The following is a 26,274-nucleotide window of genomic DNA, read 5'->3' on the forward strand; positions in this document are numbered from 1 at the left end:
AAGATTTTGGAGAAAGAAGGCCTGATAAGTTTATATACTACAGGTAAATATAATATGCAAATCTTAAGATGTCATATCGTATGTCATCTCTCCATTTTCTACGTGGGAATAATGCACGCATTAAACATTTTCCTAAATGTAGCACACAGATGGCATAAATATATTAAAGTGCCATTTTTGTAGATGATAGTGCTATAGTATTAGAAATTTGACACAGTTCAACTCAATACATCTCTAATACACTAGAATCAGTCACACATCATGTAGTAGGCATTTAAAAGTTTGCTTTTAATTCCCAAAGGCTGAAATGAAATGAACACACGTCAGTGGATAAGAGGAGATACATCAGGGGCCCAGTACGGATGGAATGGAGCAGCTAGTGGGCCTGACGCTTCGTAGTAGCACATACTGGGTGAAAAATACATTCTGTATTTTCGTGTTTTAAAAACTATACAGTGCACAGCAGCACAGAGACGGGGGAGTCCGGCTGCCTGAAGGGACCTCAGCGCCCCTTGGAAATGATGATGTTGCTTTTGCATCATTGTGAGTTGGAAAGAAAACAAATTACCACTATAGTTGCCGTCAGAGAGTTTCCTGATAATACAACTGAGAATGTGGTGCAAATTCCCTTCCAATTTGTCAGAATTGAGGGGTAAGCAGTGTTAATATTCACGTAAAAACAGCAGCCACACCCGTTATGGAAGAACCATTGTGAACAAACACCGTTAGGGAAGAACCATTCTTGTCACATCTTAGTAGCTCCACTCGCTCTTGTGTGGGGAGGAGACCAGTGTCGGTAAGGTGTGTGCCCCGTCTCTAACCAGATGATTACACTTTCATCTGGTGTCGCAAGAAGTTTCCAAAGTAACCAACAAACAGGTGAATAAAACGACGTTTTCTCAAGATTAAAGTTTTGGCTCAGCCACATAATTGGCCTATGAAACATGACATTATTTTAGATGTTCAGGAAGAACTCACTCTTAATTTCACCGAATAATGGTATCACATAGTCACCCCAAGTATAAACTGATAATTCGTTCACAAAAAATGAGTACAGCCACCTGCAGGGTGGTGTGTGGTGACCCCCTCACCCACCGTGACCAGACCAGCACTGCGCCCTGTCCTCGGCCCCTGCCCTGCGCATGGTACAGGCGGTGGTTAAGGACTGTCTTCTGATGGCAACGGGGAAACTGGCAGCATAAGGAAGGGCAGAGGGAAATGCATTTCTCACTGACAGGCTGGTCTCTGAATTTGTGACCTTGGAGACTGGCTGACTAGATGTGGCCTCTGACGGGCCCTATCTCATGAAACGGCCCGTAATTTGAACTATCACTTCTCCCGCAGTTTTGTTGTCTTTAGACCGCGCTTCCTGGTGAACACAGTGAGGAAGCGTCAGCAAACTGGGAAGCCACCAGGCTACGCTTTCTTTATCAGGATCTTACAAACCGTTAAGAGCTATAATTTTCCAAGTTCCAGGAATGATCTGCTGAACTCGATAGGTTAATATATTTCATTCAATTGCTAGAATTGTAATGTGAAAAGCATGTGGGCACTTTAATAATAGAAACAAAAATTTGCTCATTTTCATGAAGGTTGCTATCAAACTACTGCATATACTTCAGGTCAAAATAAAAAAAATATTTTAAAGTCAAATCTGATGACATGAAATGAAGTCATGGAGGCTTTTTTTCAGGCTGGGCTGGCTGCTCTGTAAGATCCGTCTCTATTTGGAAAGCGGTTTTCCATCCATCCTCTAGCCTGTATGGGGAGCTCATCTTTTTCTTCTTCCTCTTCCTCCTCTTTTCTTCCTCTCCCCCAGTCTCCATCATCACCATCTCCTCCATCTCCATCATCATTGTCATCAGACAGAACTGTATTCAGGGCACTTGGCAGGTTAGGTTCAAGAACAAAAGATAAAATCCTTACCTGTAGGAACTTACACGTTGGGACATGGGGCATAACAAATACATTAACAACGAAACAATAAGAGGCGCTATGTATTAAATGCTAAACAAGCATTTAAAAAATTACTGTTACAACAGTTCAAAAGAGTGATAAACCCTTTAGCATTCTTTAATTTTCAATTCGGACTCTACCTCAAGGAAAGTTGCTTAGTTACTTTTCAATGGTCACAATGTGCTATGGGGAATGGAAAGGAGTCAGGAAGAAAAAGTCAGAATTTTCTAAACTCCTACTATGTAGCGCATATTAAGGCAGCATGTTCACCAGCTCATAATTTCAGCTAACACTCACGTTAAATCCACCAAACCCAAAGATAATGGCAGAGAAACTGAATTAAAAAGTGGATTTGGAGAAAACTAGGACTGGCTAATGCAGATTAAGTCACACAGGAAGTGAGTGGAGGTGGAGGAGAGCGCCACCTGACCCAGGTACCCGGGCACTCGCAGCTGACGGCCCCACAGGTGGCAGCCGACCACAGGGACTGCTGGCTGCTCCACGGGTTCAGGTTCATGGACAGAGTTTGAGTGTGTGGTTTCTGAATTCTAGATCTTATGACTTAACTATAACCTTCTATTTAGTTGGATAGTTGGATTTTAAGTTCAATTGTTCTATAAGTAGCATTCAAACTCATCTTTTACGGTGAAAGGATAAGAAATTTTAAAAAGTTGGTGATGAACCAGCTTGAAGTCTTTGAAATATAATGGGTCATTAAGTCAGTCTGGGCTTGGTGACATATGGACACTACTTCAGATGGTCAGAACTTCCCAATGCTGGAGGTTGATTTTAATAGACAAACCATATTCAATGCCTCATCTAGGAGTTCCATCGCTCAAACAACGCTTAGCCCTATATTTAAAAAAATCAAGTCCAAATTGCAAAATACTGAAAGGTGTTTTATCAAAAACAAGTGTAATTCTCTACTATTACTGAAAAGAAATTTAGTCTAGAGTCCCAAATTTGGAATGTAAATGTTGTTATTATTAGGGGGGAAATTATTTTATAATGAGACATTTTTTTCCTCAGATCTACAGACTATCTCATTTATTAAGTTAGAATCCTCTGTGTTGTCCAGATAATTGTGTGAGAGTTTCTTCTAGTTGCCCACAGATTTGCACTGCTAAAGAATCACTGACTAAATAGTGTATCCATAAAATTAAATAAGTTTTGAAATTTATTAGAAAACTATAATCAATATTAATTAATATTGACCTATTATATGGCAGCAGGTACTCAAGATGAAGTGCTTAGGATGGTGCCTGGATTTTTAAATATTAGCTATTATAAAGGGTTTGTCAAAAGTAGGTTTATAGTTGTGAGTATGAATAACACAGTTCATTCTTATATTCTTGTTTATTAATTATTGCATTACTTGCCATACAAACAACTCTAAGCCTCCTTTTGCTCCACCCTGTATTAACTAATTTTTCATGAAGCATAATTTATGTTAGGTGAGGCAGTTGGCTATGGTTCAGATGGGCAATCACTAAATTGAAGTGCAATCCTGGTATGATACAGAATATTAAAAATGAAAATTGATGTCCACTAATGGAAAAAAGGTGACATGGAGAAGTGTCCCAGAAATTGGAATGATATGGCTAAGTCTAGAGAAATGGGATTCGATCAAGTATTATTTCTTATTTGAATTATTTACTAGAACTTTTCCTCATCAAATAACAATAAAAATATACACAATTATACAGCTTTCTTCCAGATTTTATTTTATTAAGAAAGAATAAGCTCACTCATTCATTCAAAGAACCCTTCTAGAGGAGGAAAAAAATTGCATTAAAATAACAGAGAAATTGCTTGCCAAAATGTTGAAATTTCTATGGTTAACTAGTGGAAAATAATAATTAGCCAAAAATGTAATTGCTTCACTTTCACTTGAGAGTAAAGAAAAAGCAAGCGTGTTCCACAGCGGGGGCACTGGGGACAATGTGTTCTGGGTTCCTAGCATGATTCTCTGGGAAGGGTTCCACCACATCGCTCTCTTTCAGAGGCAGGTACACTAAAATATCACTATTTCTCGTGTTACAGAAATCTAAGTCCAAACCCATTCAGCCACTTACACTATGTGTCAAAATGTTTTTCTTTGTTTGGGAAATTATTCTGGCCATACACAGCAGTGATGTTCCAACACTGCTGATGTATCTGAATACACCTCACTGATCAGCCGCCCTTCCTTTCTCCCAATCTCAGATCTTCTCAGACGGTAACTTAGTTCCCCAGTGAGCTCGATAAACAGACTGCCGTAAGCTACTGGCTGTCATTTGTGGCCCAAGTTAAATTTCCCACTCATGATTTAAGAGAAACAAACCAGCTATCTTCTGTTTTTCTCCCTTTTTATCTTCACAGACAAAGAAGGAAGTTTCTTTCAGATTAAGACTATCTGAGACCGTGGTCACCACGGGAAGAGAGAACACATGGGAAAACATGGATTATTTTTATAATGTCAGCTAACCCACGGCTGCGCCACCTGCTACTAGGGACGCCGTCCAACAGGATCCTGAAAGGTAGCCAGGGAATCTGCCCGCAGTGTACGAAAAAGCAAACTGCCCAACATTTTGCACGGGGGGAGGTGTGTAAGTGCAGAGGAAAATGGAGGCCAGTATTGGCACACTAGACATGATTTCCAGCATCTTATGAATCCCATGCGTATCACTGCCTTTTGGATTAATTAAAAATAATTAATTTCTATGAAACATCTTGCAGTCAACACTCTAAGTGCATTCTGCATTAGTATCTCAGTGTAAAGCACTGAACTTCCCACTTAGTCTCCTTCAGTGTTTGAGACAACTTTCAACTCAAGGCGTCAATGATGCGGCTGTATCAAGTGCTCCCATTCTAAAAGCTGTATGCACTCGTTCTGATGTCATTGTTTAACAAAGAAAAAGCACATGTATCCTTTATCCTAAGGAGATGGTAGAACACGTGTATTAAGCGTTTTGGATTTCTGTGACAAATAGCACCAAAGTTATATAAAACATAATTAGCAGCAGACCCAATGAAAATATAGCAGCAGACCCAATGAAAATACAAGGTGATAACATTCTAAATCCTATCCAAGCCACAGAAGTCATAGTAACCAGAGTAATGCAAAAGTTCTGGGTATTTCTATTACATTTCATGAAAAATACACCTTATTTTCTTCACTGACAGGTGATTTAGAACTACACTGGATGACAACATGAAGTTAACATTTTTAGACTTCAGCATCAAATGCTAGTGTAAGCACAGCTGTGAAATCATGGGACTAATTTCTCCTAAACACTTTATAAAACCCGAATCTCTGATTTCCCCAGCTTTGTTATCCAGTTGCCAAAATGGCAGCTGACAATAGTTATTGAGGTAAAATTTGTCCACATGGGTCTAGACAAATAAGACAAGTTCCTTTTTTCCCAGGTCTGCAAGTACCTGATATCCAAGAAATAAAATGAGGCTAATTCTTCCATTTCAATGATTGTTCAAAGGTTTTTGATGTAGTTATTTTCCTGGTCTACGGATTTCAACAGCATACTATTAAAGTTTCTAATTCTGTTTATAAAGCAGGCACTTGGACTCATCGTAGTTCTTTGATTTCTTTGCAAGGCTTCTCAAAATAACGTATTTTACTATCAATAACTTACTTACTGGTAAGTAGCAGCTATATGGTAAACTAATTATTCAAGTTTGGGAATCACAGAATGTGTTCGAGAGTTGTGTCCAGCTGAGACTTAAGAGCATACTAAGTGTACATTTGGTTTAGCTGCCACTTCACAGGTTAAACTTGTGGAAAAGTTCTTAACATGAAGCCTGAAGGAATCTGGACATTAGAAGTCTTTTCCTGGAGGCCTTTTGATTGCATTGAATAAAGATTCATTCCAATGACCTTGAGTTCAGTAGCACAGTCACTAAAAACATATGTGGAGGGACAAGGAGACTGTCAGGGCTACCAAGGGTCATCTTCCCCATTTCTAAGGCAGGAGTCCCATTGACCCAGCTCATCATTCTGGAATCAAGATCGACAGGTCTTTGATTACAGGCACACTGAGGGATTGGCCGCCATTGGGCACATCTGGCTGAAAAGGCAGGGCCGGTCAGAGGGCCAGAGGGCGAGAGGGCCAGTCAGAGGGCTCAGCCACCAGTTACAGAGTCCAGCCACTCAGTGCAGAGGATGTGTGTGGTGGAGGCAGCGCCCCTGGGAGGGGGGTGGCAGGAGAGCCATGAGCGATGGCCAGTGAAGTGCGGGGTGTGGCAAAAAGTCAGACCCTGGTCTAGGTCTGACTGCACAGAACCTTGACTCCATTACTTGTTCCCTTGGAATTTTGGCCAAGTTCACGAATCTATTTGATTTTCAGCTTCCTCAATATCAGTACCACGTATGGCCATTGTGAAGAGTCAACGAGTGAATTTATGTAAAATTGTTAGGCCACAGTCTGGCACTGGAATCACTGGGCCATTTAGGTCGGCCAGTGTCACGTGGTGCCAGAGAGCCAAAGCCGCCTCCCTTCCCACTGGTGTGTGGGTGTCTCTTCTTCAGGGACGGTGCCTGGTGAAGGAAGGGTTGGGCACCAAAGTCCTCTTTGGAGGCAAAAGTAGCTGTCGTCAAAAAATTTTCAAAAAGACTTTCAGTCAGCCCACAAATATAGTATGTGTCTCTAAATGTATAATGCAAAATGTAAAACAAATACACAAAGTACATATATAAAGTAGATAAATGTAAAATGCATAATGTACAATGTGAAGAAGACATTCAAATACAATTGTACAGTGTTGTCAAATACGAGAGAGACAGACACCGAGACCGAATGTCCTTCCATCGGCCTATTCCTGCAGGTTGTGATCGGTCGAGGGTGGGCTAACGTGACACATAGTTCTTGGTGCTGGTCTGAAGCTCAGTGGTGACCGGGAAGTGGTGGCCATGATGAGTGATGGGAGAAGCAGGCACCCTGTTCGTGCCAAGTTTGCCCATCTGCTCCCTCTAGCGACCCGCCCTGGAAGTCACTGAGGACTGGTTCTCTTGGGGACCGGTGCAGGAGAAGAAGTCAGTGTGAGAAGGTGAAAGCAGAAACTCGTGTGCTGCTGCTGGCCCATCCCACTAGAAAACCCTGATGAGAAAGACCGTGTCCGTTCCCTTCCAAGCTGAGGAAACATTTGCATTTGTAACAGCGAGTTTTGAGGCTTGTTTCTTGTGATGTTCACACGCAAAAATCAAGTCAGTGCAGTTTCCGNCTGCCGTAAGCTACTGGCTGTCATTTGTGGCCCAAGTTAAATTTCCCACTCATGATTTAAGAGAAACAAACCAGCTATCTTCTGTTTTTCTCCCTTTTTATCTTCACAGACAAAGAAGGAAGGAAAAGCTGAGGAAACATTTGCATTTGTAACAGCGAGTTTTGAGGCTTGTTTCTTGTGATGTTCACACGCAAAAATCAAGTCAGTGCAGTTTCCGGCTGGATGAAGCAGCCGGGCATGTTTACATAGATTCCAAGTTGCCAACACTTCTTGCTCATTGCTGTTTTTTTTTAATCTCTTTATTGATTTACCACTGCTTCAATGATCAATTCATCAGCCTACCTGTGTGCCCTCCTGTAATTCAGGGACACTCTCATGGAGATTACCTCAACTGTCACCCACTTCCCTGGCCACCTGAATATGCCATCACTCAGCCTCTCATGAGCAGACACCCTGGAACTGTGTCCATCATCTCCCACAGGAGTGGGTCCAGCATGGCACACACAGGTGCGTGCCTTGCATGCGTATCTTTTAAATCTTCATAAGAATCTCTTCATACACTTTGCTCAACCCCTCAATGGTAACTGAAGCCCTTGTTGCCATGATTTGGTGACTGCATATCTCAATTTTTGACGACGGCAATGCTAGGTTTATCACAGCCATACGTAAGGGCAAAACTCAAAACAGCTGCGTTTCTTTCTCTTTCTTGTCCTCCACACCAGGACACTGTTGCTTTGGGTGAACACAACACACACTCACTGGCTTTCACTCAGAGGACACGTTTTACCAAAAACACATGTGTCTCGAAGACTGGACTCCCGCTCAGCACAAGGAGAACCTCACCTCGGGAGGGTGGCAGAGGTGACTGGAGGAACAGGCTCATGAGCCCAGGTCTGTGTCACACCACGGCATCGGCTGGCTAGGCAGAGTGGCCGCTGACGTCACCATACTTTTAAATTACCCTCTCCCTCAGCTGAACACCCAGAGTGACATTAGGGGGAGCGATGTGGCTGTTATCAGTTGCCTTTTACAGATTCAGGGGTGAAGGGAGACCTCATTATGAAGAAAAATGTATTTCTTATGAAAGAGCTCTTAAAGTCCTTCAGCATCAACTGTATTATTTTTAAGTGTGCTTATGAAACCAGTGGCTTCCTCTTCACATTCTAGTTGAATTTCAAAGGTGACACAGGCAAATACTGGCACGAATTTACACCCTTCTCCTTTGTAACAGGGAAGCATAGGTTTAAATTGTGAAAAGGAGAGGAAAGCACCTTTTGAATAGAAGAAAAATGCGTGGTGTCTGAATTATTATTTAGAAAATCCTATGCAACTTAAGAAAAACAGGCGACAGGCTCACGCACAGCACTGCTTCCCTTTAAGGCAGACGGGTCTTCATATCTGTCCACCCAAACTCTTAAGCAACCTCTGACCATCCCTCCCACTAGTCAAGGGGCTCCTTCAACTCAGACCCCATCAAATTGCACATCACCCAGCCCCCCACATGTAGAGAAAGCATTAATATTCAAACACAACTTTCTAACAACAAATTATACCGAAAAGGTGTCATAGGCATAGCTGGAGGAATAGAAACCAGGACTGAAAATAATTAAATGATCTTTTAGTGATTTAAAAGATGTCTTTTAATCTCAATTTTGAAATAAAAGCTCAATCAGAGATATTTTAGCTATATATCTTTATATACTTCAGGCCAGTATACAACTTTTCTGCCAATTTTTAAATGACTGTTTCCTCCTGCTGTTCCCAATGTAAGTGTGCACATCTTGGTGATGCAGGGACCCACTGCGACAGACCCTCCCCGACTCGTCACTGCTCCCCCACCCTGAAGAGGAAGGGTTTTGATGTTCCCTGAGAAAAGCATCGCAACTAATTACATCATTTCTCTTCATTCCTGCACCCACCAAGGCTCGGTGAGACACGGCCAACCTGTTACCACAATCCATGATTTAGCTCAAGATTCTATTCAGTGCAGTGAACATCAACCCCCTATTTAAAACTGTTAGTTTATCTTTCCTTAAAGAAGTTCTCTAGCCAAAAAGCAATCTCATCATGTGCTATAAAAATATATTAAAATATTTTATTCCTAAAGTAAAACAGTCAGTGGAGTTGCCTTTTAAGGATGGAAATTACCCTGAAAATTTGCCACTTCAAATCACTGATGAATACAACCTATTTGTTCATAGAAAAAGGTAGCCGACGTTTTTTTTTAAATTTAACGAGTAGATCATACAAAATCTCTAGATTATTTTGCTTCTACTACAGACTATCATTAACAAGTATGCTAATCACTAAAAATGAGACATTGGCTTATTTATTACCTTCCTCTACTGCTTATATAAAACCTTTACATGTTTATTGTCATAGGCTCTGATTACATGTGTGTGCATGTTTATGTGTGTGCAAGTGTGTGTGTGTCAAGAGACCTAGCAAAGCTGGCTGGTTCAGAATAATGAAAAACAAACCAACGAAACAAAACTATAGCATGCTTCCAAAGTACCTATTTTACTGTGTGACGTACAGCAGTTTCTAAAACAATGCATCATACACCCTCGAAATCAGATGTGACGGCTGACTCTTTCCAACACTGCCCTCGAACACTGCCCTCATGCTGTGCTGCCCCCGCCACAGTGGCCCTCTGAGGACAGGGAGCACTTTCTCCGTGACATTACGTAAGCCTGAGAGCCGATGGGGAGAGGGGGCTGCTGACGTTAGCGAGAGAGCAACAGCCCCTCGAAGCCAGCGCTGGGCGCACAGAAATTCTAGGGTGCCCGAATCCCTTGAAATTGCCAATATTTGGCCATCTTTAACCTACAAAATGACAATTTCACGTTAACTTAAATAGACAGATCTACCTACACAGGCTCAAAAATGCATCGGAAAATGCCCCTGGTCGTGCAATGCCCACGTCGGGGGGCATCCCCCAGAGGGGGGAAGCCTGAGACCAGTGCCCACTGACACCTGACAAACCTCTGGTTCCTCTATGTTTAAACTGCATTTGTGCCCAAAAGAAAAAAAAAAGACTGTGTTCAAAAGGTGCCCCAACCAAAACGTAATAAATAAACTCTTGGTCTTTGTTCTGTGAGGTGCCCTCTCCGAGGTGTTGGTGACGGTTACATCATCGCATTTCTAGCTACCACTGGCTCCAAATATTGCGTCGTGCTCCCACCAGGGATCCCTGGACTCGGCCGACAAGCGTGGACACATGCGATAAATAAAGGTTAACAAAGACTGGTCTAAGGACTAGTCCACCCCAATACTGCAGTGCTCTTATCATGGACACGAACGATTTGCAAATCGCCACCCCATTGCTTGCCAGACCCCCGTGCAAGTGAAGAACAGGCGAAGGGGGAGACAGAAAATGCTCTCCCAGGGCGCAACGTTGGTCAGCCCCACTGCCGAGTGCCCAGAGCAGACAGGGGAGCCACACAATAATCCCTGAGCCACCAATAAAACCCCCTTGTCGCACGGTACCTTTTTGTGTCTGCCCCTCTTCCATATTCTCCTCCATGGCTACCTTCCTTCAGGAGGCTCTGGTCCTCGGGATTAACCAAAAGCTCAGTGAGACGCTGGAGAGCCTGGTGATTCTCTGCCCCCCGGGAGGATCCCGCAGCCGTGGCTGGGGCAAGTCCTCGGAGCTTAGGAAGGCTCCCTCGCGCTTCTCGTTTGCGTGCAGACTGGCTGTCAAATGCAATTTCATTCAAATTACTCTTCCGTGAAGATTATCAATTTTTCTTCTCAAAGCTGCCCATTGTGTAGCACTGTAAGCAGGTATTCAAGCAAACAGCCCGAGAATTTTGGGGGGAAGTCTGGTCTGAATCCCAGCAGCAGAGACCCTGTGATTCATAAGCCTCGCTTTGCATTTAAAGTGAGGAGAAGAAATTGAGGTTTGTATGGAAAGCTGGGCTCTGACTTGGGAAGAGGCTGGGCTGTGAGCAGATGGAGGGGTGTCCTCCAACAGGAAGCAGACCACCACCCCAGAACCCCCCCTCGCCACTGGAGTGGGAAAGCCCAGACGCCGTCCCTTCCCTGAGCCGCAGGAGGGGTGCTCCCCCAGGCAGATACCTTGCAGAGTGCGTGTTCCTTTCTTCTCCTCAGAGGGTCTGGTTAATTTGATTTAAAAGTGCCAGAAAAAGCACGCATGATACCGTCTCAGGGTTTAATCTGGAAAATGTTATTAGTAAGAGTGGACTTGTAAACTCACACCTTTCGGATTTAAAAAGATACAGAAGTCCATGGTTTTCAAAAGAAGAAGTTGTAAACCGTTAAGCCTGAAAGATATGTTTTAAGCAATTATGTTTCTTCAGTGACACGAGACGCTTGACGGAAAGGGAAAAACAAACAGTGACATTAAATAAAAGAAGCGATTGATGTCTTTGTAATTTATTGTTCCAATTGTGGACCACCAAAACTGCTGATTTTAAAAGGGAATCTCTTGAAAGGGAACTGTTTCAAGGGTCGTTACTGGGGACTGAGAAGGAAGAGATTCTAGATAAGGAACAACGGGCTGAGCAATTTATAATGGGCGTCTGCAGTCTGATTTGGGATGCAGATGCCGGTGCTGCAGTCTGGCAACAAATTAGCATTTGTACTTCAGCCTCCGAGGGACAGGGCACAACCCCAGAGGCTTGGGCGCCACACAAAAGGTGCAGCAAGGAAATAAACAGCGTCTCTTTCAAGGGGGAAGAAGCCTTTCCTATAATCCGAAGGCAGAAGGACCCCTGCCTCTGGCTCCATCTCTGAGCAGTGTGCACACTTGCAAACACACAGCTGTAGTCCTCACCGTCAGTCAAAACTAATTCACAGCCTAATTATCTACAGTGCATGTTTCTTGCATTAGAGAATATATTCTGCATACATTTTAAAAAGCGGGTCAGCGGCATGTACACACCACCCTCTCAGTCATTACAAAAGCGACTATTTAGAAGAAAGAGACCCCGTGCACAACAGACTACTTTCTCATGATTTCAAATAGAAGAATGTTTAGCCTTCTCAGTCATGTAATCATTTGCAATTATTTTCTCTTGGCAAATGATCTGAGCCTATAGGTAACTGAAATCTAAAACCTATGTCTTCTGCACATGTTCGAATCCATGTTCCCGGGTCAGGGAGAGGGCTGCTTGCCCAGGGCACGGATGGAGAGAAGGAGCCACAGGGAAATCAAACAGCAAACACACAGCCTGCAGCCTCCACAGATCCCAGGTCAGATGGACCTGGCCTCCCCCTCCCCCTCGCCCCACAGCAGGGGCATCTCTCCTCGTGCCTGTGTTCCATTCATTTGACACCACAGAAGCCATCAGCGCAACAAGCCATGAAAGGAAGGGCAAATAATGCCACTCTAGATTCTGAGAGTGCTTTACAATCTACAAACCATGTTTGCATGCATTAACCCATCTATTCAAAAACATAGAGAAAATGTTATTTGGTCCCATTTTGTGTTAGAAAACTGAGACGTGGAGACACTCAAGGTGGGGGCTCGTCAAGGACCAGGTGAGTCCTGGAGCCACAACATGGGTGCCCATTTGAAGCTCTGACCACGGGGGCCACTCCTGCCTGCTGTCCCTCACCAGTGTTTCCCCCAGCGTGGCCAATGAGCCTCAGGCTGTGGCGGTCTTCTCCGAACACAGGAAGGGGAAGGGGAAAAGAAAATAAAGGGGAAAGGAAAAATTCTCCTGGGGCAAGATAAATGCGAAAGTAACGGTGACTCTGTTCCTTCTGGACACTCTGAAGCACAGGAACCAATTCCAATAATCATCACCTGTTGGTCTAAAATGGACTTTTCCCACCCAAAAAACTATTACCAACAGAAGACAAGAGCAACACACACTGAGTCTCTTAAATAGACAAGAACCACCTCAGAGCCTCGCATGATGGACTTGCACAGAGAAAAGTGCACAGGCAGCTTCTGAGGGCAACCGAACAGACATTAATTCCGTGATCGTGGGAAGGCACACGCAATGCAGAATGTACTGTGTTGACCACGTCCAAGTGCACTGTCCTGTGGCCATCACCTGCATCCTTCTCCAGAACTCTCCGTCCTCCCGAAGGGAGACTCCATCCCCGTGGAGCACGGGCACCCATCTCCTCTCCCCATTTGAGGGCAGTTGAGTTGCTGTGGCTGACTGTTGGCTTTAGAACTGGTTTTTGGAGTCTTGACCTCATTTCCACTAAAAATAGTTTGAACAATCTAACATCTGAAGACTAGTGAGAAGAGAAAAGTGGTCGTCATCACAGCAGACTGCTTTGTGAATTCTAAAATGTACTTTGTGGACCTTAATAAATGACCATGCTTTTCTTGTAGCTCTCCTTTAAGACACAAATTGAGATGACGAGATGCCTCATCTACTCTTTTTTCATTATATCACGTTGTAGTTTCCTCCTCTGTATTTTTAGTCATTTATTTAAAAAATATGATGAGTTCAACAAGTAGTTAAGAAATATGTTAATACTCTGGCTAGTGTGGCTCAGTGGACTGAGTGTGGGCCTGGGAACCAAAGGGTTGCCGGTTCAATTCCCAGTCAGGGCACATGCCAGGTCCCCAGTCAGTGGCAGGGTGGGGGGGTGGGGGGTGGGGTGTACAGTGGAAAAGGCAACTACACATTGGTGTTTCTCTTCCTCTCTTCCCCCCTCTCTAAAAATAAATAAATAAAATCTTTAGAAGGATAAAAATATGATAATAAATGTCCTTCTCAATTTCCTTTCCAAACAACTGTCTAAAACATTTAGAATCTCCGTCGCCGTTTTCCTGCATTAGCAGGAGACATATTGGTCACTACACCCAAACCCATTGTAAGTCCTTCTCATTTTTTTCCTAACTCATCTTAACTTGGGGTTGGCTCTTTCTTTAACACTCCATCTTATCTTTATAAACACTTTATTATATAAACCAAGAAAATATCTACCTATTCCTCTGACATATAATTAGGCATCTTTGTGATACAACATTGCAAATGCAGACAAGAAAACAAGAGTGACAGATTACATAGCCCTTCGATGATCCCGAATACCGCATCAAAGGGGAGGGAGAGAAAAGAAGTGGCCAAGGTTTGGGGCGCAGACACGGAGAAAGGCACTAATGGAAACACGATTCTATGAACCAAGTATATGGAACACAGGACAGACAGACCTGAGCACTGTTTGAAAACTGCCCCTTTTCTCAAAGGTTTTGGACACAGATCCGCGGCTATCTGAAGAATAAAATGCCTTACGTGGCTTCTTCCTACATTTTGACTAAGAAAAAGAACCCTTTTTGTTGCTGGTTTAAGCTCTAGGTCAGGAATTGACTTCCACGAAATCTTCCCACAGAAAATTAAAATCACTGCACGTGCCTGAACTGTTTGGATTATAAACGTAGCATGGTGTTCTCTGGAGCTGTATAATGGTGTGCTGCGGCCCATTTACAGAATGAGCGTGGCCTTTCCAACTCTTACTTGGAAAGCCACCCTTACCGGCACCCTTACTTTCTTTCATTTTTATTGTGCAAATTTTTATTTGGTATTTTTACATGTGTAGGCAAGAGGGATGCCACCTGCCATTGTGGTGTTTACAGCTCAAGTCAAAAATCGCAGTTCTGAGGCACGTGCGGCAACTAGGAAGGACGCAAGGGCGCAGGTGCTCCGCGAGTCGACAGCGAGGATGGCTAACCTGCTCTTGGGTTCTGACAGTTGGGGAAGTTTTCTTGCTTTTCTCCAAGGCGTAGGTTGATCTGACTTTCAAAGGCTGAGCAACTTTCTCCAGGAGGCATAGCTGGTGAATGAAGGAACTGGGATTTGAGTTTTGGTCTATTTCTACACTGCCCCTCCCCCTCCATACACCCACAAAAGGATAACTCATTCAGTACTTCACACAGCCACGGGGCGGTTCGTGTTAGCCTGCCTTTGTTTCTGAATAAAGTCTTAGAGCTACCTTAAAGATGATGGACATAGCTTCTGCCTCGGTTGAAGAATGAATTTTTTCCCTCCATTCATTTGTCCTAAAGTTTAACTATATAGAAATCTCAGTTAAGCCTAACTTTACATACCACATTGCCTGTTGGAAATGACAATATGATATAAATAAATAAATAAATAAATAAATAAATAAATAAATAAATAAAGAGAGAGAGAGAGATGAAGAAAGGGAGGGAGGAGACAACTGTCAGGCAAAGCTACAGCCTGCAAGAAGTTCTGAGGTTTGAAATACTGCATTTCAGTCTCACTTTCAATGTTCACTCAGGCACAGATGACAGAGAAAATCTCTTGAAAGAGCCAATTACACAACAGGGCACGCAGAGACATGATGAGGAGAAATAAGACCCACAGCTTCTCTGCTTTGGAATAAGCATGCTGATCTCCTGTGCTTATACATTCCATTGCACGTCCTTTTGTGGGCGAAGAAAATACATGGAAGTCTACTCTTACATTCCCAGAGATCATCTTAGGTAATTTGCAGATTCTTCTTATCTGATCAGAGGCAATTACTCACAGGTTGACAACTTATCTCCCCGCTTTGAAATGCCCCCGCCATCGCCGTGGCCCCTACGACTGACAAGCAGAGAGGGACAGGCACCTCCTGCTTGGTTCCAGTGTGGTGTAGGGTTTTACGCATTTGTCCTTTCTTGGGAGCTGGGTATCTGAAGATATTTTGGGGACGTGTCAGTCTGAGCAAGAGACCAACTGTGATACACTCTCCATGAACCAAGGCGAATACAGACACACTCAAGTCCTGCAGGAGCCCAAACAGCCAGAAATCATCCTCCCAAGAAAGCCTTATTGGCAATGACATCCGTGCCTCCAGCGGTAGCGACACACTCCAGTCTGCAGATGACGTGCAGAGCCTACCTGCTCATCGCCATGCTGCTGCCCGTGCACACTGCTGGGCTCGCCCGTGCACACTGCTGGGTTCGCCCGGGCCCTGGAGAGCCCCACTAGGCCTCCCCACCCTGCCGTGTGGCATGGGTGGTTGTTCACTATGGTTTTCCGCCACATGCCCAAGTCACCCACAAACACCCCACTGCAGCTGTCCTCGATAAAGAGCCAGGCTAGTTTTAGGATTCGCTACTGCAAAGATTAGGTCATGGGGGGCCGATTTATTTCCTCCCTCCATCCGACTGCCTGAATTTCAACATCATTTGTGTACAACTCCTATTTGCCAAGTGCTGCACACTTGTCACTTTTCATGTTGCATATGGAAGGCATTTCAATGCATGTTCCCTGGGCCCATCCCTGAGAATACAGACTGTAAGTCATGCTTGTTTCTCCCGTGCCACTGATGCACTGAGACCGAAGACAGACCCATCTACACCGAAGTGCCCAGTTTTCCCGGCACTGAGTCTAACTCTTTCATTCAGTAATCCTTCATGAATATTTGCGTGGCATTCGCTGCATGCTGGGCACATTTTCATCTCACTGGTTACCTGCAGTCCTGAAAACAAGTGGCATTCCTGGCCACAGGTGACAAGACTAAGATTTCGACAAGCAAATCATTTGCACAAGTCCCATGGCTATGGTGAAGCAGACCTGAACGTGAGCTCTCAAAGTGACTCAATAAGCAGAAAGCAAACAAATGTCCACTAATCAGTTCCTGCAAATAAGTGATATAAAAATATATTTAAAAGTTGCCCATGTTTAACAGCCTTAACATGTGTGGCTGAATGAGTAGGATGCCAGATAAATCTGTAAGTACTTTCTCTAAGCATCTCTTCTCCTGGATCCTGTGTAAGTACTCCCCACCATAGGGAACTGTTGATATAAGCTTCATTATAAATTTAAGATGAATTTAAATTTAAAAAGATCTTCCAATACAAGATGTCCAAGGGAACCTTGCCCAGGGATAATCTTTCATTCACTAGTTCATCAACTGCCTATTAAGTCCTACATCCTTCCAGATACCGATCTAGCCTCTGGCACAAGCTCAATGAAAGCAAGTAGAAAAATACATACAAAAAGACAGTGTCAGGTTCTGCTGTGGGCAATAACAAACAAAATCAAGGTAATGCACCAACAAGTGTTCGAGGGGCTCCTGTGGTTTGTGCCATCACTATGTGGGCCCTTGAACATTACCCATTCCCACGGCAGTAAACTTGTATGCACAAATCTCTAGTATGAGATGGTCATCGAGAGAGTTTTACTATTTATCAGACGGGAAAGAAAGCAATGAGAGGCTTGAGCACCAGCAGAGGACATAAGGGTTCCGTTTTCTGTCCAAATTGGATCTATTGATGTAGTATAACATAACATTTGTAAGTGGAATGCTTTCAAGTTGAGTTGAATTCAAAGTTATAGTTTTCGTTTTTTGTTTTTGAAGGGGCTCCTTGCATTTAACAAAAAAAAAACAGTTGCCATCAATGTGTATCTTGAGGCTTGGAACACCCTAAAATACTCCGAGATGCATGAATCTATTCTCTCTTTTGCCTACTTTCTCTGTCTTTCTCTCCTCCTCCTCCCTGCCCACCCCCCACCCGGAGTACAATCAGGACTGAGACACAGTGTGTGTGATTCCAAAACGGTCACACTCTCCATTGAAAACACTGCTATTTAAATATACCTGCCAGGGGGCCCCTCAGCGCTTCTGGGTTGTTAATATAGCAGTTTTAACATTATGTTGATTTTTGAAGACATTCAGTGAAGGAGGTACCTAATGACATATATTAAACCAAATAAACAAAACTGGGCGGCAGAAGTCGGTGGTGACCACCAGCCTTCTCTGGATGGTCCTGAGATGAGAGGATGCAAAAAATGCCCAACTGTGGAGTGACATCTAAAACACCTTCTGTCACCTCACATCTCACTGCGTCTGTTACTGATGAACTCGTGTTTAACCCCCACGTTCGCGCTTGTCCAACCAGGCAGAGCAGTGAAAGGGGGATGTCTTATGCCTTTGGGGAGAATGTGAGTTCTGATGGTGATTCACGTCTTTTTTTAAAAGATTTTATTTATTTATCTTTAGAGGGGAAAGGAAGGAGAGAGGAAGAGAAACATCAATATGTGGTTGCCTCTCATGCATCCCCTGCTGGGACCTGGCCCACAACCCAGGCATGTGCCCTGACTGGGAATTGAACCTCAATCCTCTGGTTCGCAGGCCCGTGCTCAATCCACTGAGCTACACCAGCCAGGGCATGATGGTGATTCACTTCTTTATCAACAAGCACTGTACCCAGAACACTGGTGGGGATGCTCTCTCTCCCTTTCCTCAAACACACAATGACTCTGTCCCTAATTGCCCTGCTGCCCCCCATGAGGTGACGGCACCAGGCTCTGTGCCAAATGTCTTAGACACGCCATCTCATTTTGTCTCTCTGATGCCTTCAGGAAGTGGCCTTTGGTAGTTAAAGCCATTTGGCAGATGAAGGAAATAGGCTCCAGATGAAAGCAAATGGAAAAGTTCTTTGAAAAGTATAAAATGCTATGGGAAAATTATGTAATTACAACCACTGTTACAATTTCATGAGCAGAAGATCGTGATGTGTGAAAACACTCTCCACCGGAGTTCCCTTTGAACATGAAGTTGACAGTAGCATGTTGGTGCACCGGGCACAATTCAGAGCACCACCCAAGCACAGTTGGGGCTTCCCAGGCACCAGTCGCAGTCCTTGGCCCTTCTGTCCATTCCGCCAACTCAGAAATGTTCACAGCCCATAGTTGCCCCTGCTTCACAGACATGGAAACAGAGCAGGAGAAAGAACAAGGAACCTGCCCACGGAAGAGTTAGCCGGACTGGGATCAGAGGCCAGGCAGCTTGGGTCTCAAGCCTGAGCTCCCAGTTATCACACCAAACTACGTCTGCAGAGTAGACTGTAAGGATGCAAACCGATTGGCTATGTATGTGGCACAGTTAGGCAGCAAATGGCAGGAATACTTTCCCTGGTGCAGCCACCTTCAGCCACTTGGGGACCTCAGTTGGGTCCCCATGATGTATGCAGGGAGTTCGTGTTTAGTGACCAGACTCAACGGCGGCTTTGCCAGCTCTATGCATCCTTATGAGGTATTTATGGCTCTGCTCCTCGTTCGTAAACTAAGACAAAGGGCACCCATTCATCAGGGATATTGCAAGATCATGTGTGTTCAGCACTAATCTTGGTGCTGGCTTATTTGGCCCTCAGGAAATATTGGACTCCTTTCTCTGACTGCAAATGTGACTTCAGTCCCGATAATTCACCATCCCATAAACTACTTAGGAAAAGATACGGGAAAGGGCCTCGGGTCATGAAATGGCAGCTTTTAAATGAACTACAGATTGTCTTGAGTCATAAGGTAAGCTGCTTTGTGAAAATAATTTTATCCTGAGAATCTGTAAATAGGATACTTTTCTCCTCCAAACAATGTGTACCTATTTTCTTGGGGGTCAGTGCATCCCTCTTACAGAGTGGGGGGCTGACCCAATGTAGTAAGAAACGCCTGGGTCAGTCCAGTACTTGCTTGGGCCACAGCTCTGCCTAAACCAACCTGTCACAGGACAGAGCTGTCTGGTGTTATTAGGCAGGGTTGGAAGCACAGTAGGAAGCCTTCCAGTCAACTGTAGCAAAATACCAGGCAGCATGGGAGGTTTTGAGATGATAAGCTGTGTCCCAGGCTTAGTAAAGGGTCTAATTTTGACATGTCATGTGTTTGAAGTTTGGAAGCTTCCACGATCTCACTTTAAAGCTTCGTGTTGCGAGTTCTTGCAGCAGAAGAACCCGGCAGGTGACAGCCTTGCCGTGCTGTTTTGAGACAGCGATGCTGTTCACAAACCTAGGAAGTACCTAGTTTTGTGAGGGAATTTTTCAGGGATGCTGTAACAGACAGCGGTAAGGCGAGTAAAACAGCAAAGTCGATCATATAGGATGGACGCCTAGTGAAAAAGTGTTTTAAATTACTATGTCATCTCAAGCAACCCAATTAAAAAATGGGTGAAGGACTTGAACAGACACTTCTCCAAGGAGGACATACAGAGGATCCAGAGACGCATGAAAAGATGCTCAATATCACTTGCTATCAGAGAGATGCAAATTAAAACCACAATGAGATACCACTTTACACTGGTCAGAATGGCTATCATAAACAAAGAAACAAACAACAAGTGCTGGAGAGGATGTGGGGAAAAGGGGACCCTAGTTCACTGTTGGTGGGATTGCAGACTGGTATAACCACTATGGAAAACAGTATGGAATTTTCTCAGAAAACTAAAAACGGATCTGCCTTTTAACCCAGCAATTCCACTGCTAGGAGTATATCCTAAGAACCCTGAAACACCAATCCAAAAGAACCTATGCACACCAATGTTCATAGCAGCACAATTTACAATAGCCAAGTGCTGAAAGCAACCTAGGTGTCCATCATTAAATGAATGGATAAAAAAACTATGGTACATTTACACAATGGAATTCTATGCAGCAGAAAGAAAGAAGGAGCTCCTACCCTTTGCAACATCATGGATGGAACTGGAAAGCATTATGCTGAGTGAAACAAGCCAGGCAGTGAAAGACAAATACCATACGATATCACCGTTAACAGGAATCTAAACAACAAAACAAACAAGCAAGCAAAATATGACCAAGGACACTGAAATACAGAACAGGCTGACAGGGACCAGAGGGAAGAGTGGAGAGAATCACAGGGGAAAAGGGGAAGGATTCACAGGAACAAATATAAAGGACACATGGACAATAACTAAGGTTGGGGGGTAGAAATAGGAGGGAGGTGGGGAGCACTGGGGGGGGTGGGCAGGGCTGGGAATATAAGACAGAAAACTGTACTTGAACAAAAATTAAATTAAAAAATATATAAAAAAATAAATTACTATGTCATCTGTAGAGTTCCTTGTGGATTGTTTTTTTAGCAATTTTCCATTTTTGCACGTAGAGACTTCAAGACCATATCTCAGAACAATTACCAAGATGTGCCCTTGATGCAGAAAATAAAATCAGAACAGAGCCGTCCGTCTTGGGGGTTACACAACGTGACTACAAAACTAAAGGCAGAAACCATAGACAAGGTAGATTGAGGTTGGGCTGGATTAGAATGGCCCCTGTTTCAAGCGAAATGTATCAATTTAAATACTTGCATACTAACTTACTAACTTGTATTTGCTATGACCTGAGCCCTGGCAGTCAGTACAATTCCAGGGTCAGGGCATGGTAGTTGGCTCCGCAGGAATTGGATGCCCGTTTTTTGGAGGCAAACCCATAGACCGAACACCACTAGTTTGGGGCAAGAAGTGGGAGGGAGGGAGGGGGGAAGGGTGGCGAGAGAGGAATGAACATATGAGAAACGAGAATGAGAACTGAGTGGCAGTAGCAGGGGGGTCAATAATATTCACAGTGAGTTGGTAAGTGTTTAGCTGCCTTTTATTTTTAATGAGCCTCGGAACTTTGGTGAGGTTGTGCTAAACACCACAGTCTGATCTTAGCCGACCTGTGGAGTTAAAGGTGGCCACGCTCACTATAACCTATTTGTCACACACAGCCCACACACATGCATATGCACACACACATATAAATGCACAGATGCTCTTTATAACTTATGGACACATTATAGCTATGTAGTGCATAATATATGTAATAGTAATGGCAATAAGAATAACAGTAATACCTAATGCTCATATAAGCCCTTTGGATGTTACAGGAACCAACCCCTCTAACAACACTGCACACGTCACCCCATCAGTCTTGACAAGAGCTGCGTGAGGCGACTGCCACCCTTGTCCTCATTTCCTGCGTATTGAAACTGAGGCACAAAGGACTTACGTAACTCCACACAGATCACACAACTCAGGAGTGTGACAGAGGGGAGTCAGAGCAGCCCACCGGTCTGCAGAGCCCCTCCCCTTCGCCCACTCAGAAGAAATCACAGGTGAAGCTGGGCTTTCATTCTGTCTGTGATTTGTGCTGGCCGCCATTCTGGGCTTGCTCACGGTCCTCTCTGAATTTGTTCGTCTTCACAGGCAGTTTCTGTTACTTATGATTTATTTCATCACTTATTTGTTGATGTATATTTCTTGACTTATTTCTAGCTGTAAACCCATATATGTCCTAGGCTAACTAGACTTAAAAAAACAGAACAAAACACTGGGCTGAACACCTTTATATTTAGTTTGGTAATTTTTCTTCATTTCCTGGATTGAAAAAGGAATCCGAATGGCAGAGGCCATTTGGTTCACTCATCCCCCTTATTTGTGTGTTCTTTAAGGGACTGACACAAGAGTTCCTTTTTATTGGAGCTAGTACAGCATCTATTTCTATGTGCCCTTTAATTGTTGACTGGTAATTAAGGCTAGAACTTTATCAAAACACACAGAGTGGTTGAGAGAAATGCCCTTTATTTAATTATTGTAACTCCCCATAGAGCTACACGCTGGACAAATTAACTTACTGGGTAGAGACAAAATGATATTTGAATCTAATAGATTGCACACTTCAACCTGAAGACACCAGGAAAGAACAAGTGTACGTTATTAGTCTAAACTGAAAACACCTTGAAATGGCCACTCTGTTTACTGTAACATGACCTCCTCTGCCACATTTTAAAAATAAAAGCACAGAGCACCAAGCCTACATTCCCAGAGTCTAAATTACCTCATGACTGACTGTAGGCAGCAATTTATTTTGAACAAGCCAGTGCTCTGGTGAATCAACCACAAATTCCTCAGGATGAAATTGAAAATACTCCACTGATGGGCCCTGGGCCAGCAACACGACATCCCTCTCGGCTTGCAAAGCAAGCCCAGGCACTGGTCAGACTGATGGCCAGGCCCTCCCCACCCCCTCTGCACCCCATAGAAGACCCCCTGACACTTGATTTCCGTTCATTTTATTTTCCTAATATTGCCCCCGAAAGGCATGAATGGAACTCTTGGTTTCTGGATTTGAGGCCCCGTTTCCCAGCTCACCTCTGGGTGGCTTCTCAGCCCTGCGCGCCCCTCACCCATGCCACACAGGGTTTGTCTGAGTCGGCGCCCTCCGTCCTCACTGCGGGCCTGTCTCTGGGTGTTTGTTTCTTAAAACTCTGGCTTTCTAATCTCTTTCTCGAAGAAGTCAGCAACTCGCTATGTAACAAGCAAGTAAACTAACAAAAAACTTTATCTTTTGGCCAGTTGACTGTAGAAATATTTTTAATCTTGACCTCTCACAGGTGTTTGAGATTTAAACCTTAACCTGAAATAAACATGAAGATAGTGTTTTTCCCATTTTAATAAGTTACCTGACTGTAAAAGGGAAGTTTGATATCATTTTCTCTTTATGAACATAAGGAGTATAAAACAAAATGGTGTAGCAAATAACGTAACAAATCCCTAAAAATCATCCTGGCCATCCCAAGGATTTTGAATCAGGACAACAGATTACTACATTATAATGAACACTATTAATACATTATTTCATTTAAAAATTATTAGCATAGTTCTCATCATGTAGCAGAAATTGTGCTAGGTACTGACATGCAGAAATTAATAAAGTGAATCACCTTCTGAGAACTTAGTTGCCTTCTGCTTTGGCAGGAAGAACCAACAACAGCTGGAACATTAGGAAGGAAACATGAACTTGGGTATCATTTCATTTCCTTGTAAGATTTGAACTTACATGACAGAAACTACATGATTTTATATCTTGATCCCTCTCTGTTTCCTAATTTCCAAAAACAAACAGGTTTTTGTATTTGTTTATATATGAATATTATACTTTCCTGGTGTATTATTCAAGGTTCTTTTGGTGCAAGGACTAGAAAGCCAACTCCAACAAGCTGAAACTGGAGGGGAGTTTTGGGTGGACAGCTACCGAGTGATGGGTCCTGACAGGAAGTGGTGGGGTCACAAGCACGCCTGCCCACAGCCACCAAGGTGAGAAGGAGGGTTTCCCGCCTCTCCCGTGTCTGCCACGCGGCACTGCTGTGCTGTTCTAGACTCTTCCCCCCGCAGCAGCCTCAGCTGACCAGGGCGCCTCCCCTCCTGTGCACACCTCAGAGCAACACCAGGGGGAAGGATCACTCCGAGCGATGGGAGAACTCATGGGGGAACCATTGTCCCCAAACACGGAAAAGTTCTGCTCCCAGAAGACAGGCGGGGGTGGGCAGGCAAGGACAAGTGTCTTCTCTAAATAGGCTTTCAACCACGAGGCAGAAATACCCTCAGCGGGAATTTCTGGTTCAAACTATGGGAATGGATAAAGACCCCGAGGGCGGAAATTAAAAAAGAAGAGACAAACTGAGTAGGAATGTGAGCCAGTGAAAAAGGCAGAAAATTGGCAGCAAAAATGATAGGAAGTGAAAAGACAGCAAGTCAAGCAGGCATGGTGACCCCTTCACAGCCTTTACTCCCAACCACCCGCCATAGAACTCTGTAGGAGCCGAAGAGTATTACAGACCACTGGGGACATGCATTAATGTTGGTAACAGGCTCAATTTTTTCAGTTAGTGTTAAAACACCTAGTGAAGGCGCTCTGCTAGGGACTGCAAAGGATTTTCACAAATCACTAAGAGAGAGATTCCAGCCTCCAGAACCTAATTCGGTAGGATATGTAACACATGTGCTGTGTGACGTCGCGCTGTCCTTAAGCACCATGAGGAGCAGCGGTCTCAAAAAAAAAACTGTCAGAGGCAGAGAGAACAGAGTAGGTCGGCTCCTCTGGGAGAAAAGCAAGGATGAGGCAACATTCGCGGTGGGCTTCACACTGTCTACCAACACGTGTGGTCGCCGTGTCGGTCTGAGTAACATACAGAACGCCAAGTCAACGGTCCGTCCTGCACTGGAGCGAACAAGCCAGAACAAGACCAGGCCAAGTGTCATCTCCCAGCAGGGAGGCAGAACACCCCCCGTGAGACACACCCTCAATGACAGGCTGGGACAGCGTGTTTTCCTTGTTGCTTCCACTCGGATTCAGTGGTGCGCCTGTGCTCTCCAGGTGTGGTGGCTGCACGTTGCTTTCTGAAGATGAGCAGAGGGAAAGCGACATGCAGACAGGTGATATCATGCCAGTTTGTTGGGTTCGTCTTGTTTTTAAGTGGCCTTACTGCATCCTCAATCCAGCCCACAAAGCAGTCTTCAATCTCGCCTCCTTATTTCTTCCTAGCCAACAAATACCTCTTTTGGAAAAAGGCAAGGTAGAAGACGCAAATAAACATTTTTAGCCAAGTCTAATTCAGCTTCACATTGTTCCCAGCAGAGAAATGAAGATATGCTATTTTCCCATTTAACAAATCAGGAAATTAGGGGACAGAGAATTTAAGCAGCGCTCCCTGAGAGCAGAATGAGTCATAGCAGAAACTGTGATTCACTGTGACCATCTGAACTTTTCTCCCTAACCAACAGCCTCTGATTATTTTTGGTCCTGAGTTGGCACCGCAAATCAGCAATACCCAGCCAGCACGTACGATGGACCAACAGTTGCCAGGAGAGAACAGAGAGAAAACATCCTTCCAAAGCCCTTCCTGGGCCAGGGAGATGTAGGCCACCGTTCCTCGAGTTAATGAAGAAATGGAGCTAGAAGTCTCTCACATCCTTCCAGAGAAATGCTGCTCTCTGAGATGATGTGCTTGGGAAAAAGCCAGTTCTGCTGGGCGTGCTGGGGCCATGCAGGGAGCCAGGTAAGTGAGGCCTGCCGCCCACAGCAACTGCCAATGGAAGCAGGCCCTCGGGGCTGCCCAAGTGGGTGTTTATACCCAACCGAGAGAGATGTTTTCATTCAGCAGGCCTTTTAATCTGAAAATGATGGCCTGGCTTTCATGAAGCAAAGTGAATTGGCTATAGAATGTCCCCACGCCTCCCTTCTGGCTTCCAGCCCAGGGGAGGGGAGGGGAGGGGAGGCAGAGCCGTCAGCAAAGGACAGACTCCACCATCCCTTAGAATTGTTCAGATGCTTTGTTTGAAAGTTTGTTTTATTCTTGACTTGTTCCTTTGCTTGTGTAGTTACGAAATCTTTAAAAAGTGAGAGATGGTGCCGAATGCTCAGTTCTCAACCCGAGGTATTAATGGAAACCAAGTATTCACAGAATAGATGCATATGCTGGGATTATGCATTTATTTCTCTCCCTTCTGATAATCTATGTTTTCCAACTTTCCTACAAGTATTGCTTTTGTTATAAGAATTTTTAAATTTCATTAACTTTCCAAAATTGTCTAGTTCCAACTCACTTTTTGAAT

General features: G+C 44.1%; 1 protein-coding gene across 2 annotated transcripts in view; it reads right to left on the bottom strand.

Moving 5' to 3' along the window:
• GPM6A (glycoprotein M6A) overlaps positions 1 to 26,274 on the bottom strand; it is a 191,429-nt gene that overhangs the window by 79,568 nt on the left and 85,587 nt on the right. Inside the window, exon 1 of one of the 2 annotated variants that reach the window (XM_037055109.1) lies at positions 10,663 to 11,144. The exons of the other annotated variant lie outside the window; for it this stretch is intronic. Within the exon in view, the coding sequence (XP_036911004.1) occupies positions 10,663 to 10,699 (37 nt within the window). The 5' untranslated portion in view covers positions 10,700 to 11,144. Of the gene's footprint in view, positions 1 to 10,662; positions 11,145 to 26,274 lie in introns of those variants that run through there. 2 annotated transcript variants of the gene reach the window in all.

The sequence above is a fragment of the Sturnira hondurensis genome, unplaced genomic scaffold (genome assembly GCF_014824575.4).
Source record: "Sturnira hondurensis isolate 20B ecotype Veracruz unplaced genomic scaffold, ASM1482457v3 Scaffold0008640, whole genome shotgun sequence".
In the NCBI taxonomy this organism is placed as follows: domain Eukaryota; kingdom Metazoa; phylum Chordata; class Mammalia; order Chiroptera; family Phyllostomidae; genus Sturnira; species Sturnira hondurensis.